Source organism: Antechinus flavipes, chromosome 1, assembly GCF_016432865.1.
Source record: "Antechinus flavipes isolate AdamAnt ecotype Samford, QLD, Australia chromosome 1, AdamAnt_v2, whole genome shotgun sequence".
Taxonomy (NCBI): Eukaryota; Metazoa; Chordata; class Mammalia; order Dasyuromorphia; family Dasyuridae; genus Antechinus; species Antechinus flavipes.
Window position 1 is genome coordinate 716242044 of NC_067398.1, and position 13842 is coordinate 716255885.

Genomic DNA, 13842 nt, shown 5'->3' on the forward strand with positions numbered 1-13842 from the left:
GGAGGGGGCAGAGGGATTCCGACCCATCTCCGAGGCCCCATTGGATGGGGACCCAGCTGGGCCAGAGGTGAAAGCGGGGCTTTCTGGGGTGCCTGGGTCCTGTCAGGGGGCGGGGCAAGAAGGGGAGGAGCTCCCAGGTGAGCCCGGGCGGCCGGTGACTAACAGAGCAGCTTGGGGCTGAGTCAGGGGCCTCGGTCCCACTGTGGGAGGGAGGGAGAAAAGGAGCCGGCGGGGGAGGGGCACTCCTGGGGGGGATGCCCTGGAGCGGGAGCTGGGGCAGCTCTGCCCTAAAAATGGGCGCTGGCCGCCCCTGGCATCAGTCTGGAGGGAGCTGAGGGGACGGGGAGTGCCCGGCGTCCCGGGTCGGTGCCCACTCCTGAGCCCCTGCCCCTCGACCCCCGAGAGCCGCTCTGGGCAGGACCCCCCCCCAGCTTCTCAAGGTGCCCAACAAGAGCTTTGCCCCGCTGACTGCCAGGGCCCCCAGCCCGGGGGTCCCTCCTGCGCCCCTGAAGGAGCCGGGAGCTTGGGGCTGCCTCCGGCACTGCTGGCTCTGGAGCCTGCTCTGTCTCGGGGGCCTGGGGGCGCAGCTCGCCGACAGCTGAGGTCCTTGTGAAGGGGCCCTGGAAGCCCCTCCCCCAATAATCCTTTGTAACTTTGAGGAAATGGGGGTTTCACAGAGGGCCCGGCCCCAGTCACGTCGAGCAAGAGGCAGCTCATGGAGCGGGGCGCGGGCCCTGCCCACGGTACCAAGCCCTTGTCCCAAACTGCCTGGCATCCGCCGCCCCTGGTCTGGGCCCCCTCCCAGCTAACGCCTAGTGCTCTCTGGCTCCGGTTGGGACACAGTTCCTTCACACGTTCAGGGAACTCGGTCCCCAAGGTGGCGGCCTTGGGAGGGATGGAGCGCGAGAACTGTGGGCCAGGAGCGGCCCCCCAGAGCCCCCGAAGCCCCTTCGGCCCCATTCCGTCTGTTCCCGCCCAAGGCCCTTTGGTGCAGGGACCCCCAGGCCCTCTGAAGGTAGAAGCCCCCAGCCCCGGGCCGTCATGCTCGCTCTCCGTCCCCCTGGCCTTCAGAAGCAGCGAGGTCCGGCGCTGGACAGGGCTCGGATGGGCCATGGCTGGGGGGGGCGTGGCCGGGGGGGGGGGCTGTGCCTCTGGCCTCCCTCAGCTCCCCCTCCTCACGGCCCCTCCGACTCTGTTGCAGAATCTCTCGGGGAGGCCCAAGCGCTGGAGGTCGCTGGCCGGCCGTCCCCCGCATCGTCCCTGAGGGAGCGTGAGGGCTGTAAGATGGCGGATGAGGGTCTGGCCGGGCTGGACGAAGGAGCCCTGCGGAAGCTGGTGAGTGCGCCCGGAGCCCCTGCCAGGCCCCCGCTGGCTTCCTCCCATCGTCCCCGGGGACTAAGCAGAGGCTGCTGGCCCTTCCTCTCCGGCCCCTGGCTCCAGGGCAGCAGGAGGAGCTCCGAGGAGGGCTCTCAGGCAGGGTCCCGCAGCTGGTGAAAGGCCGGGGCTCCCGGGACTTCCTTGTGCTTAGACACGGAGCCTTCTCCTCCACTTAAACCTCATAAGGAAACCCGGAGTCGGGGCCCATTTTACAGAAGAGCAGACTGAGGCCCAGAACCACCTCCCAGAGAATCCCTAGACTGCTCGTTCTTCCTCCGGAGCCGGGCGCGGGGAAGAGCTCCCCCTTATTCCGGGGGTCTGAGGGACCTTCGACCGAGAATGTGGTTCCCCAGGGTCGGCCCTGGAGTCCCTGTGGAATTTACCCCCTGGGTGCCAGCTGCTCTCCGCCTCTCCCCCACCCCCTGATTAAACAGTCTTGGAGTCATGGGTTCTGCCCCAGGCGGGGGCGGGGGGAGGGGGGATGGGGAAGGAGGAACACCCAGGGCTCTCTGCTCCCCCCCCCCAAGCCGACCTCGGGTCCTCACAGAGCCCGGCTCACCCAGGGTCCTCCCTAGAGCGGCCCCGGGTAATCGCCCTCACTGGCTCTCTCAGCCCTGCTCCAGGAGGTCCAGGGCAAACCACTGCTGGGCCCGGCCTGGGAGCATCGAGTCAGCAGGCCCGGCCCAGCTTGGCTGCTTCCCATTGGCTGACCCCAGACCTCCTTCCTCAGCTGTAGAATGAGGGGCATGGACTACATGGTGTCTGAGCCCCCCAGCCCTGACTCCCCCAGCCCTGACCCCCCCGTTCTCAGCCCCCCCAGTTCTGACCCCCGTTCTCAGCCCCCCCAGCCCTGACCCCCCCATTCTCAGTCCCCCCAGTTCTGACCATCATTCTAAGAGTCTCGCAGCTCTGACTGGGCTCCCCCATCTATCCACCTCTTGGTTCCGGGTGCATTTATTAAGCACCACCTGTGTCCGGGCGCCAAGGGGACCCTGGGCTTCCCGGCCTGAGCCTGACAGATGTGGAGGAGAGAGGGGCCAGGCTGTGGGAGCCGGAGCTAGATGGAGGAGGGGCACTGCTTCTCTGGGGGAGGGTCTGGAAGCTCTTTTGTTGGGGGGGGGGCTGCAGAAGGGAGGCTGGGCAGGTGCTAGTGGGACAGGAGCGCAGGATGGGGGTGCTCCCGGCGTGGGGGACGTCGGCTGGGAGGCTGTGCTCGGAGCCGAGCCCCCTCGGGAGGCAGCAGGAAGGAAGGGAGGGATGTCAGGAGGGGACAGGAGGAAGGAAGGAGGGGAGCGGAGGCTGCTGACCCAGCACGGGCCTCTGGCTGAGCCTGCCGGAGCACTCGGCTTCCTGGAGGGAGGGCCCGGGGCCGACTGTTCCAGGCCGTCCCCGGGCTCCCCATCGGGCCTTTCCCGGCCCTTCTCCCATTCTGGGGTGTCTCCCCTCACCCCGGTCGCCCCCTCCAGGAGGGACCCCGGGATATGTCTCCGGCCGGCATCTAGTAGGGGCATAATGAGTGCTTCCTGAGCCGGCCCCAGGCACCCTGGGGGAGCGCCCGGGCAGGGGAGCCCCTAGCACGCGGCCTGATGGGGAGGTGACCCCGGGGGATCCTGGGAGGGCAGGGAGTCAGTGGGGGACAGGCGAGGAGGGGAGCCTGGGAAGGAGGCCCTGCTGCCCGCAGCCCCAGGATCTCCGGGGCATCTTCTCTCCTTTCCTCCTTCCCTCTCTTCCCCCCATTCTTCTGTCCCTTCCTCCTCTTCTCCCTCCCCTTCCCCTCTCTCTCCCTTTCTCCCTCCTGGGGGGGCAGAGGGCAGGCCCGCGGGGCAGTTGCTGGGGGGGGGCTCTAGGCCCTGGCTTTCCTGCGGTCCCAGCTTCCCCCGGGCTGTTGGCTCCCGCTGGCGGCCAGGGGCTCTGGGAGAACACCGGGCCATATAAGGGAAAAGCCTGCTCCCGAGGCGCCTCGCTCCCAGGGGCTCCCGGCCCCCCAGAGTCCCAGGCTCCGCCGCGGCCTCGGCCTGGAGCTTCGGGCCCTCGGCCCCTTCCTGTTCCTTCCCACACATTCCTGCGGGCTGGGGGCTGCACGTGGCAACAGCTGGGGCTGGGGGGGCGGGGAGCCCGGCTGGGAGGGGCTCGGCTCGCGTCTGCCGGGGGCGGGGGACAGAGTGAGTGGCGCCCCCCCCCTCCGGAGCCGGGCCGCTTCCACTCGGCGAAGCAGCCCTTCCCCCTCTCGCCTTCCTTCGGAGCCCCCTCCCCGCCCCCACGCCTGTACCTTCCCCTCGCTCCCGCCCCCCCAGCTGCAGCCCCCAGGCCTGGGACTCCGGGCTCCCTGTCCCAGGCTCAGCCAGTCCGGAGCTGGAGAGGCCGAGGGCACAGACGGGCGCTCGGGGGCGGGGCCGGCTGCCCGCGGGTGCCATTGGCTGGTTTAAACCAGCAGCCGCTGCCCACGGGCGGCGCTCCCGGCTGGGAGAGGGAGGATGAAGGCGGCCGGGGGCTGGGCTCCCAAACTCCAGGGGCTGAGAACGGGGATGTCGGAGCCGGGAGGGGGCTGAGAACGGGGATGTCGGAGCCGGGAGGGGGCTGAGAACGGGGATGTCGGAGCCGGGAGGGGGCTGAGAACGGGGATGTCGGAGCCGGGACGTCCGGGTCCCAGTCGCCCTAGATTTGCTCGGTTTCCGCCTCCTTGTTTGGGGGGACGACCCTCCCACTTTCCTCCAGCCCTGGGAGCCCCCTCGGTTTTCCTCCCCCAGTGGGGTAACAGCGGCCACCGGCTGGAGCCCGCGGGGCTGTTGGGAGGGTCCCTAAGAGAAGGGAGGGAGGCCCTTGGAGCCCCTCCTCTGTCTTCTCCCCATCTCTGGGTCGGGCATTGTTCTAGCCGGCAGGGGGCGGTGCTCCGGCCCTGGGAGGTCGCCCCTCCCCTCCCCGCCTCCCCTCTGCCCCCCAGCTGCAGACAATCACCCTTTGTACTTTCCTGGTTGACTCATTAACTGTCTCCCTGCTGGTGGGAGGAGGAGGAGGGAGGAGAGTGACCCACCTGGCCTGGCCCCCAGCCTCCGAGGCTCTTCCAGAGGGGGCTTCCCCACCTAGTTCTGATGATTAAAATAGACCCCCCCTCCCCCTCCAGTAGATCATGAGCCCCGGGAGCCCCGGGACTGCCGTCGGTATACCTCTCCCCGGTATACAGCAGGCGCAGAAATGGGGGGGAGAAAAGGAGTCAGTGAGGGCAGAGCCCGAACCCCCCCCACACACACACACACCTGGACGGAGCCTGGGCCTCCCCCGGCACTGTTAATGTCTAACCCGGGATGCCTGAGCGCAATCAGAGCGTGGTCCCCGGGGAGGGGGGACAGTCGGAGAGTCTGCAGCCCCTGCCCCCCCCCCGTTGGTGCAGCTGGGCCAGGAGGGGGCTTAGAACGAGTCTGCCCATCCAGGCCAGCCCCAAAAAGTTACAGGAAGGGAAACCGAGGCCCGGAGGGGGACTCCTGCCTTTTCCCACTGCCCAGAATCTCCAGGAAATGGCCTGGGCCCGGGAGTCCTTCCTGTCGGCCACCCCTCCCCCCTCAGGAAGCTGGGGGCCGGCAGCCCCCGGGGGCCGAGTTCCCACCCAGGGTCGCTCAGAGCTCCTTGGAAGGAAGCCTGAGGAGACCCGAGGCCGGAGCCCCGGGCTTGGCTGCCTTCCCCGAGAGCCCCCCAGCAGGGGCCGCCAGGTGATTGGGGGCCCCTCGGCGCTGCCCCGTCCCGGGGGAGCCGCTTCCTCTGCCGGACGGAGATATCCTGGGGCCCCTGCCCGGCCTTCCTCCCGCTGCTGTCCCTCCGAGCTCCCTCGGCTCCTGCTCCCTCTGCCCCTCCCGACCACTGCTCCCAGCCTCTCCCATCAGGTACCTCTCCCCGTTCCCCACAGCGGGCCGAGAGACTGGGGGGGCTCTCCCCGCGGCTCTCCCCATTTGTTTCTCAGAATTTGGGGGCCAGGAACGGGGAGTTTAGTTTCCCCTTATCTCGGGAGCCCCCCGCCTTTCCGGGTTTGGGTTACTGGGCAGAAGGGGGGAGGGCCGAGGCCAGAAGCCACCAAATGAGTGTTACTCCTCCTCATCTCTGATGTCCCTGTTCTAGGCCCCCTCCCAGCCCTGACACCCCCTGTTCTAAGCCCCTTCCCGGCCCTGACACCCCCTGTTCTAAGCCCCCTCCCGGCCCTGACACCCCCTGTTCTAAGCCCCGTCCCGGCCCTGACACCCCCTATTCTTTGGCCCTTCCTGGTTTTCTCTGTTCTGAGGGTCACCCCCCCCAGCCCTTTGGCCCGTCTAGCCCCAATATAGCCCAAGGCAGGAACCTCAGGGAAAACCAGCTGGCCCCGTGCCCCCCTTGTCTCTGGGCAGTGCCGGGTGAGCCGGCCAGAGGAAGGGGCTGCTCGGCTGGTTTTGTCCATCCTAAGAACCTTCCCAATGTCAGCCACTCCCCTGCTCTAGAAGCTCCCGTGGTTCCCAGCTTCCGGGCACCCAGAACCCTTCCTTGTCTCCAAGCTGTCTGGGGCCCTGGACCAACCTGAGCAAGCAGCTGGTGCCGGACCCCCGAGGGGCTCACCCTGCTCCCCTTCTGGGGGCCAAGCCCGGGAGACCCGGAGGTCTGAGGAGCAGGAGGCTCATGACGACGGCTGTCGCGGGCCCCGGGGAGATGGGGGAGTGGGCCGGCCTCCTCTAAGTGGGAATCGAGGGTCTCCATGGCCCGGAAGGAGCCCGCCCGCCGCGGCCCCGAGCTCTGCGGGGGTCGCCTCCCTGTGACCGGACGGGCCCCCCGCCCGCGGCCCCGGGGCCGGCCCCCTGCACACGAGCGTGCGGGCTGCACAGGCTGCCCATTGTGTGCCCGGCGTGGGTGGCACCCGCAGGGCCCCTCCCTTCCTGGGAAACGCCGCCCCAGCCCACCCCGGGGCTCGCCTTTGTCTGTCCCCAGCTCGAAGTCACCCTGGACCTGGCAGAACGGCGGCGGATCCGCTCGGCCATCCGCGAGCTCCAGCGGCAGGAGCTCGAGCGCGACGAGGGGGCCTTGGCGTCCAAGCGCTTCCGGGCGGAGCGGCTGGAGAACAAGGAGAACTGGCTGCAGTGAGTCCCCGCCCCTCGGCCCCTGGCGGCAGCGCCCAGGGCTCAACTTCCCCATCTGCACAATGGGCTGGGTCAGCCGGCCAAAGGATCCCGGATCCTGAACAGGGCCTGGGGGTACCCAAAGCTCCAACCCACGACACAGATGGAGAAACTGAGGCTCGGGCACCCCCTGACACTCCGTATCAGCCTCTGAGGCAGGACTTTGTCCCTCCGATGTTGATGCTCTGTCTGCCATGTCATGCTGCACTCCCCGAGCTGGCTAGTGATGGAAGGGCCCTTTCCTCCCTCCCTCCTTTCTCCCTTTTTTCCTCCCTCCCTCCTCTCCTTTCTTCCCTCTCTTCCTTCTGTCTCTTTCTGTTTCTCTCTTCCTTCTTCCTCTCCTCCCCCCCCCCTTACTTCTGTCTTTTTCTGTTTTTCTCCCTTCTGCCTTCCTTTCTTCCCTTTTTTTTCCCTCCATTTTTCCTTTCCTCCCTTTCCTTCTTTCCTTCCTCTGCCCTTTTACTTCCCTCTTTCCTTCCCCCCTTTGCTTCCCTTCTTTCTTCCTTTCCTTTCTTTCCTCCCTTCCTCCCTCCCTTTCTTCCTTTCACTAGGAAGTGGTTTGGGCTTTGATTCCTGGCACACAGTAGGTGCCATAAGTGCTTGTGGTTTTCGTGCCCCCACAGCTCCCAGCAGCAGGAGGAGGAGCAGCGGGTGGCCCTGGCCCTGCTGTCCGGAAAGCTCGAGTCCATCAGTGACGTGGAGGAGCTGACCACCCTGGTGAGGGCCCGGAGCCTGGTGAGGGGGGGGGGAGGGGACAGAAGGGGCCCGGCGGAGACCCCTTTCATCCATCTTCCTCGCAGCTGCGGGCGGCCGGTGAATACGAGGAGCGGAAGCTGATCCGTGCTGCCATCCGCCGCGTGCGTGCCCAGGAGATCGAGGGTAGGCCCCTTCCCGCCCCCCCTCCCCCCGGTGCCGGCCCTCCCCGCCGCCCCGGCCCTGACCGCTCCTTCTCTCCTTCCAGCGGCCACTTTGGCGGGGAGGCTGACGAGCGCCCACGAGGACGAGGGGCGGGCAGCCAGGAGGCGGGCACGCCAGGAGGTGAGCGGGAGCGAGGAGGCGGGAGGGAGCGGGACCTGCGGCTGCCCTGGCACACGCGCCCCTGGCGGATCCGGGTCCCTGCTTCCCCCCCCACGGGAGGAGGCTTTCCAAGAGAGAGGGGAGGGAGCTTTGGGGACAGTGAGGGCGTCACGGTCACTCCAGGTCACGGCCGCTTGGGGTGACTGAGAGAGGACTCGCCCACAGACGGGACGAGCCGGGGGCTCCCGGGGCGGCCCTGCGCCCACGCTTCTGCCACATAGGTGCCCAAAGAGGCCGCACAAAGGAAACGCTTGTGTTCCAGGACAGGGTCCCTACTGGGATCATGGCCTCCCTCCCTACCCAAGAGCTCCCAGGAGCAGAGGGAGGGGTCCCAGAAGCCCCTGGGTGCCCCGAGCACACCCACCTCCTGTCGGCCCCTCCCAGAGAGTGGGCGAAAGGCCAGGGCTGTCACCCAGCCAACCGCTGCACGGGGTGCGGGGGGTGCCGGCGGGCCCCGGGCCTTTGGTTCTAAGTCAGGAAGGTCAGAAGCGATTCGCCAGCGCCTCCGGCTCTGACATGAGAGCAGTGGAATCCCAGGGCTGGAGGCCGGCTCCTCCCACCCGTCCCTGCGCGGCGTCCCCGACCCCTGGGCCACCCAGCTTCCTTCCTGCACGTGTGACCTTGGGTGATTCGGGGCAGTCCCGGCCTCAGTTTGCTCAGATGTTAAAGTGAGCTGCAGGCTGAGCCGCTCGGCGCTTCCCACCCCAGGCTGGAGTCTCGTCACCGTGCTCCTCTGTGGGGTGAGGAGGTCGGGCCATGGGGCCTCGCTACACCTTCCCCCCATCCTGAGCCTCAGCTTCCCCCACAGTCAACTGCAGGCTTTAGACCAGATGGTCCTGGGGCCTCCGTAGCTCATGGAGGCTCTCAGGGCTTACAGAGCTCTTAGGGTCTCTGGGACTCTTGAGGCTTCCTTAGCTCTCAGGGCCTCCTTAGCTCTCGGGGCCTCTGTAGGACTCGGGGCCTCCTTAGCTCTCGGGGCCTCTGTAGCTCTGGGGCCTCCATAGGACTCGGGGCCTCCATAGCTCATGGAGGCTCTCAGGGCTTACAGAGCTCTTAGGGTCTCTGGGACTCTTGAGGCCTCCTTAGCTCTCGGGGCCTCTGTAGGACTTGGGGCCTCTGTAGCTCTGGGGCCTCTGTAGGACTCAGGGCCTCTGTAGCTCTGGGGCCTCTGTAGGACTCGGGGCCTCCGTAGGACTCGGGGCCTCCGTAGGACTCGGGGCCTCTGTAGCTCTGGGGCCTCTGTAGGACTCGGGGCCTCCGTAGGACTCGGGGCCTCCGTAGGACTCGGGGCCTCTGTAGCTCTGGGGCCTCTGTAGGACTCGGGGCTTCCGTAGGACTCGGGGCCTCTGTAGGACTCGGGGCCTCTGTAGCTCTGGGGCCTCTGTAGGACTCGGGGCCTCCGTAGGACTCGGGGCCTCTGTAGCTCTGGGGCCTCCGTAGGACTCGGGGCCTCTGTAGCTCTGGGGCCTCCGTAGGACTCGGGGCCTCCGTAGGACTCGGGGCCTCTGTAGCTCTGGGGCCTCCGTAGGACTCGGGGCCTCTGTAGCTCTGGGGCCTCCGTAGGATTCGGGGCCTCCGTAGGACTCGGGGCCTCTGTAGCTCTGGGGCCTCCGTAGGACTCGGGGCCTCTGTAGCTCTGGGGCCTCCGTAGGACTCGGGGCCTCCGTAGGACTCGGGGCCTTTGTAGCTCTGGGGCCTCCGTAGGACTCGGGGCCTCTGTAGCTCTGGGGCCTCTGTAGGACTTGGCCTGGCAGCCAGGGGTTTCCTAATTCCTCCGAGAAGCTGCACCTCTGGTGTCCCAAGAAAGGGAGGGGGCTGATGGGGGCCAAGGGGGAGGAGCCTGGGGAGCGCCATGCTGAGAGCTGCCACTGGAGGCCGCTGCCCATAAGGCCGAGCACCCTGGGCCCAGATCCAGAGCTCCCCCCACTCCCGCTGCCCCAGCCCTGACCCACTCCACCCCCATCAGCGCACTCTCCTTTGGTTTCTCTCCCTGGCTCTGCCCTGACGCTGTGCCTCAGTCTCCCTGTCTGTGAAATGAGGTTGGCTCCCTCCCCGTCCCCTGAGTCCCCGGACCTCTGTGCGTATGGGTGTCCCGTGTGCCCCGGCGGGGGTGGGGCAGGGTGGTTCTGGCCCAGGCAGGGCTGGCTACCTGGGCCCCACCCTGGCTTTGCTTCCCAGCTACTTTGCATGGGTGGCAGCCGGCCCGCCCTGGTGGCCAGGAAGCAGAGTGGGCGCCTCAGGCTGAGTGCTACAGCCTCTCTTTGGTCCTCTCTGACCTCTGTCTCTGCCTCTGACCCCGACCCCTCTCCTCCCTCTCTCTCTCTGTCTCTGCTGTCTCTCTCTGTCTCTCTCTCCCTCTCTCTCTCTGTCTCTGTTTCTGTCTCTGTCTCTCTCTCTCTCTCTCTCTGACCTCTATCTGTCTCTGTCTCTGCCCCCTCAGGCCAGGGAGCGAGAACAGCAGGCCGAGCAAGCGCAGACCCAGGCCCAGACTGGTCAGTGGCAGGCGGCAGCCCCCCGCCCGGAGCTGGACGGTAAGGCTGCTCTGGGGCCCTGGGGCTTGGGGAGCCCGGCGGGAGGGCCGGGAAGGAGGCCCCCGCCCACCCTGGGGCCTCCTCACTCCTCGTCTTCCACAGACATGGCCGCTGGGCCCCTCTTGCTGCTGGACGCCCCGGGCCCGACGCCGCCCAGCCCGCCCTCCGCCCCTTCTTCCTCGGAGCCGGCCCGGTGCCCCGCGGAGGTGGGTGGCGAGGAGGCCGGGGAGAGGCCCCCTAGATCCTCTCCGGAGGAGGAGCCAGATCCTGGGAGCCCCCCCAGGGCCGGCAGCCCCGAGGAGCCCCAACCTCTGCCGGCCCCGCCGAGCCCCGGGCCCTGCCCCGCCCAGCCTCGGGAGCACGTGTCGGTCCAGCTCCTGGGCAGCCACGGCCAGAGTGGCGAGGTAGGTGACCTGGGCCGAGGAAGGGGCTGGGGGGGTGGAGGAAGGAGGCGATCGAGTCTGTCCCCGTGGTGGCCGCCCGCCGGGAGTCTCCCTCCGCCGCTGGTGTGGGCGGGCAGCCCGGCCCCGGCCCTGTGGTAGGTCAGCGGGGAAGGCCGGGCGGGAGCCTAACAAACGGGACCATCGAGGCTGCGTTTCTCCTCAGGCGGGCCCGGACCGAAGGGAGCAGGCGGCAGAGACGGCGGCCGGGACCCCCGACAGGAAGAAGGCCGGTAAGGACTTGGGCCTCAGCCGGTGCCCGAGAAAGGCCTTTAGGAAGTCCCACGGCCTCGGCTGTGGGGCCCGGTCGTTCCCTCAGGGCTCGCTCTCGTCTCGGGGCTGGCCCGGTCCTGCTTGGCCCAGGGAAGCTCCAGCCTGAGTTCAGGCCCCGTGTCGGGGAAGCCTTCCTGGAGGGGTCGACCTTGGCGGGGGGGTGGGGGGAGGCTCCTCATCACCGGAGGTCTCGAGGGAGAATTCTCATTCCGGGGCGGGGATGGCCCGCGCGGGGTCCGCTCAGGAGGGAGGCTGCGGCACGGGGACGCACTTGGGCCCCGGCCAGGGGGGGGTCTGTTTATCCCACAGCCCGGCCGAGCCTTGAAAGGGAAACTGCGGGCGCCTGCATTCTTCTCCCCAATAAGGGCCGCGCCAGCTCCCCGCCCCCGACGCCCTCCTGGGCACGGGGCCCCAGGCTCCCCGCCCCCACCCCGGCCTCCCTTCCAGATCTGGAGTGACGCCCTTGTCACCTTGAGGCTTTACTCACCGCGGCGTCTCGAGGCACTTTGAGGGTTCAGGGAGAGCCCAGGGAGGGCCCCCAGGGAGGGTGCCAGGGGTATCGTGGGGGGGAAAGCGTCCACCCCGGGGCACTGGGGCCCTGCCCTTCCCATCCTTCCTCAGGCCAGCTCCTCTAGAGAGGGAAACTGAGGCACAGGGCAACTGAGTGGGGGTCTCCTGGCTCCAGAGCCAGAGCACTTTCCATGACCCCCCCCCTTCCCGAGCTCCAGGAGGGGACGGGGCCTGGGAAGGTCTCAGCTTAGGATGAGGAGCAGGTGGGAGAAGGAGGTTTGGGAGCACGGCAGTGTACAAGAGGAAGGGAGAAGGGGTGAGAGTGTTGGGGTGAGTGAGTGTGTAAGGGAGGGGGCGTGAGTGTAAGGGGAAGGGAGGAGGATGAGTGTGTAAGGGGAAGTGAGTGTGTAAGGAAGGGGGTGTGAGTGTGTAAGGAGAAGGGAGGAGGATGAGTGTGTAAGGGAGGGGTGTGAGTGAGTGTGTGAGGGGAAGGGAGGGGTGTGAGTGTGTGAGGGGGAGGGGGGAGTGAGTGTGTAAGGAAGGGGGTGTGAGTGTGTAAGGGGAAGGGAGGAGGATGAGTGTGTAAGGAGAAGGGAGGGGGAGTGAGTGTGTAAGGGAGGGGGTGGGGGGCACCGCACTGCCCGCTTGCAGGCTCTCCAGCTCACGCTGCCCCGTGGCTTTCCCCTCTCTTCCCGGCACGCACGTGGCACCACCCCCGCTGGCTCCCCCGCGGCCCTGGCAGTGCCCTCTCTCCAGAAGCCCAGCCCCCGCTCCTGCCAACGCTCCCTGTCGCTGCTCACCCCCCGCAGGGCCCGGGCTCCAGGTAGCGGCCCCCGCATCGGGTGGGAGGGGGCGAGTCCCGGCTTCCCCGTTGGGGGTCTCGGGGCCCAGCGCCGCCGGCCCTGCCCCTCACCAGGCTCCTCTTGCTCTCCCTGCCAGACTCCCCGAAGGCCGGGCCCGCCGGCCCCTCCCCTTTGCAGAGGACCAGCTCCGTCCGCGACCGGGTGCGCAAGTTCACGTCGTCCGAGGCTCCCACCCCCCCGGGGGCCCAGACCCCCCAGCAGCAGCCGCGGCGGCTCGGCCCCGGGGACCGGACGGCTCTGGGACCCCTGCGGGCCGGGCTGGCGGGCGGTGGGAGCGGGGAGCCGGGCCCTTCCTCCTCCTCCGCCTCCCCGGTCCCGGGCAGGATCGCCGGCAGCGGCGCCCGCATCTCCTCCTGGCACGGAGAGCCCCTGATTGTCCGAGTGGGGGCCGGGGATCGCCCTAAAGAGGAGGGCCCGGGGGGGCGGAGCCCAGCCACGTCACAGGGGAGGCCCCTTCAAAACGGAGAGAGGGGCCCCCCGGCGGACTCAGAGGAGCCCGGCAGCGCCAGGCAGGCTCCGCACGCGCGCGTGGCCGGGGACGCCAGCATGAAGACCACCTTCACCATCGAGATCAAGGATGGCCGGGGCCAGCCCGTCAGCAGCCGGGTGCTGGGCCCCGTGGGCAGCCAGAGGGCAGGTGGGTGAGGGGGCTGGGGCCGGGGGCGGGGGGGTGCCTTCTCTGCCCTCCTCCTCCGTGGGTCCTTCCCCTGGCATCTCTGCCTGGGCAGCAGCCAACTGGCACCGACTGGGCACAAGCTCCAGCGGGAGGGGTCCGGGTTCGGCTTTTCTGAACTCACGCTCAGCCAGGAAAATCGGGGGCCCCGGGTGGGGGGTGTCTCTTCTCCGGGCACGGGTTCTGTCTCCTCCACCTGAAGGTCCCAGGAGCGGGCCCCTCGGGGGGTTGGGGCGGGGGACGCCACCCTCCCTCCTGATTGTAGCTGCCACCCGCACAGAGCTGACGCTGGGGCTCCCGGGCACCCCCGTCCACTTTGGTGGCAACAGCACTGGCGGGGGCACCATCAGCCACGTCAGCACCCCCAGGATCATCAGCCACGTCAGCACCCCCAGAACCGTCAGCCACGTGGACACCCCCAGGATCATCGGCCACGTGGGCACCCCCAGAACAATCAGCCATGTGGGCACCCCCGGGACCGCCAGCACCCCCAGGACCATCAATCACTTCGGCACCCCTGGGACCGTCGGCCACGTTGGTGCCCCCGGGACGGCCACGCGAGTGGGCAGCACCCCCCACGTCACCAGCGTGGGGCGCTTCGGCAAGGTGAGGCCCCCGGTCTGCGCCCCTCCCTGGAGAATCGGGGGCCGCTCGGCCCGGGCGGGAGGGCTCTCACCTGCAAGGGGGTCAAGCCGGTCCTGCTGGCAGGGCACCGAGGTCCCAGGGCCGCCGCCCCTGCTCCTGGGAAGGCAGAGCTAAGCTGGGAGAGCGCCGAGTCTGGGGTCAGGCTGGTGACACTGGGGGGCAGTCCCGGGATGTCCGAAGGCCCGCTCGGACCCTGGGAATGGTGACATCAAGTGCTCCGTCCTGGGTGAGATCAACCACAAAGGACGATTGGTCTGGGCTGCCTGGGGAGTCGGGGAGCTCCTGTTCTTGGAGGATTCTGGGGAGTTGGGGAGCTCCTGTTCT

General features: G+C 68.4%; 1 protein-coding gene across 1 annotated transcript in view; it reads left to right on the plus strand.

Moving 5' to 3' along the window:
* Nucleotides 1-13842, plus strand: part of SMTN (smoothelin) — a 33228-nt gene that overhangs the window by 1105 nt on the left and 18281 nt on the right. The window contains exons 2-12 of the mRNA XM_051976261.1: nucleotides 1202-1335; nucleotides 6319-6467; nucleotides 7130-7223; nucleotides 7307-7385; nucleotides 7468-7544; nucleotides 10024-10114; nucleotides 10217-10518; nucleotides 10721-10787; nucleotides 12080-12160; nucleotides 12277-12837; nucleotides 13154-13479. Coding sequence (XP_051832221.1) covers nucleotides 1285-1335; nucleotides 6319-6467; nucleotides 7130-7223; nucleotides 7307-7385; nucleotides 7468-7544; nucleotides 10024-10114; nucleotides 10217-10518; nucleotides 10721-10787; nucleotides 12080-12160; nucleotides 12277-12837; nucleotides 13154-13479 — 1878 coding nt within the window. The 5' untranslated portion in view covers nucleotides 1202-1284. The remainder of the gene's footprint in view (nucleotides 1-1201; nucleotides 1336-6318; nucleotides 6468-7129; nucleotides 7224-7306; nucleotides 7386-7467; nucleotides 7545-10023; nucleotides 10115-10216; nucleotides 10519-10720; nucleotides 10788-12079; nucleotides 12161-12276; nucleotides 12838-13153; nucleotides 13480-13842) is intronic.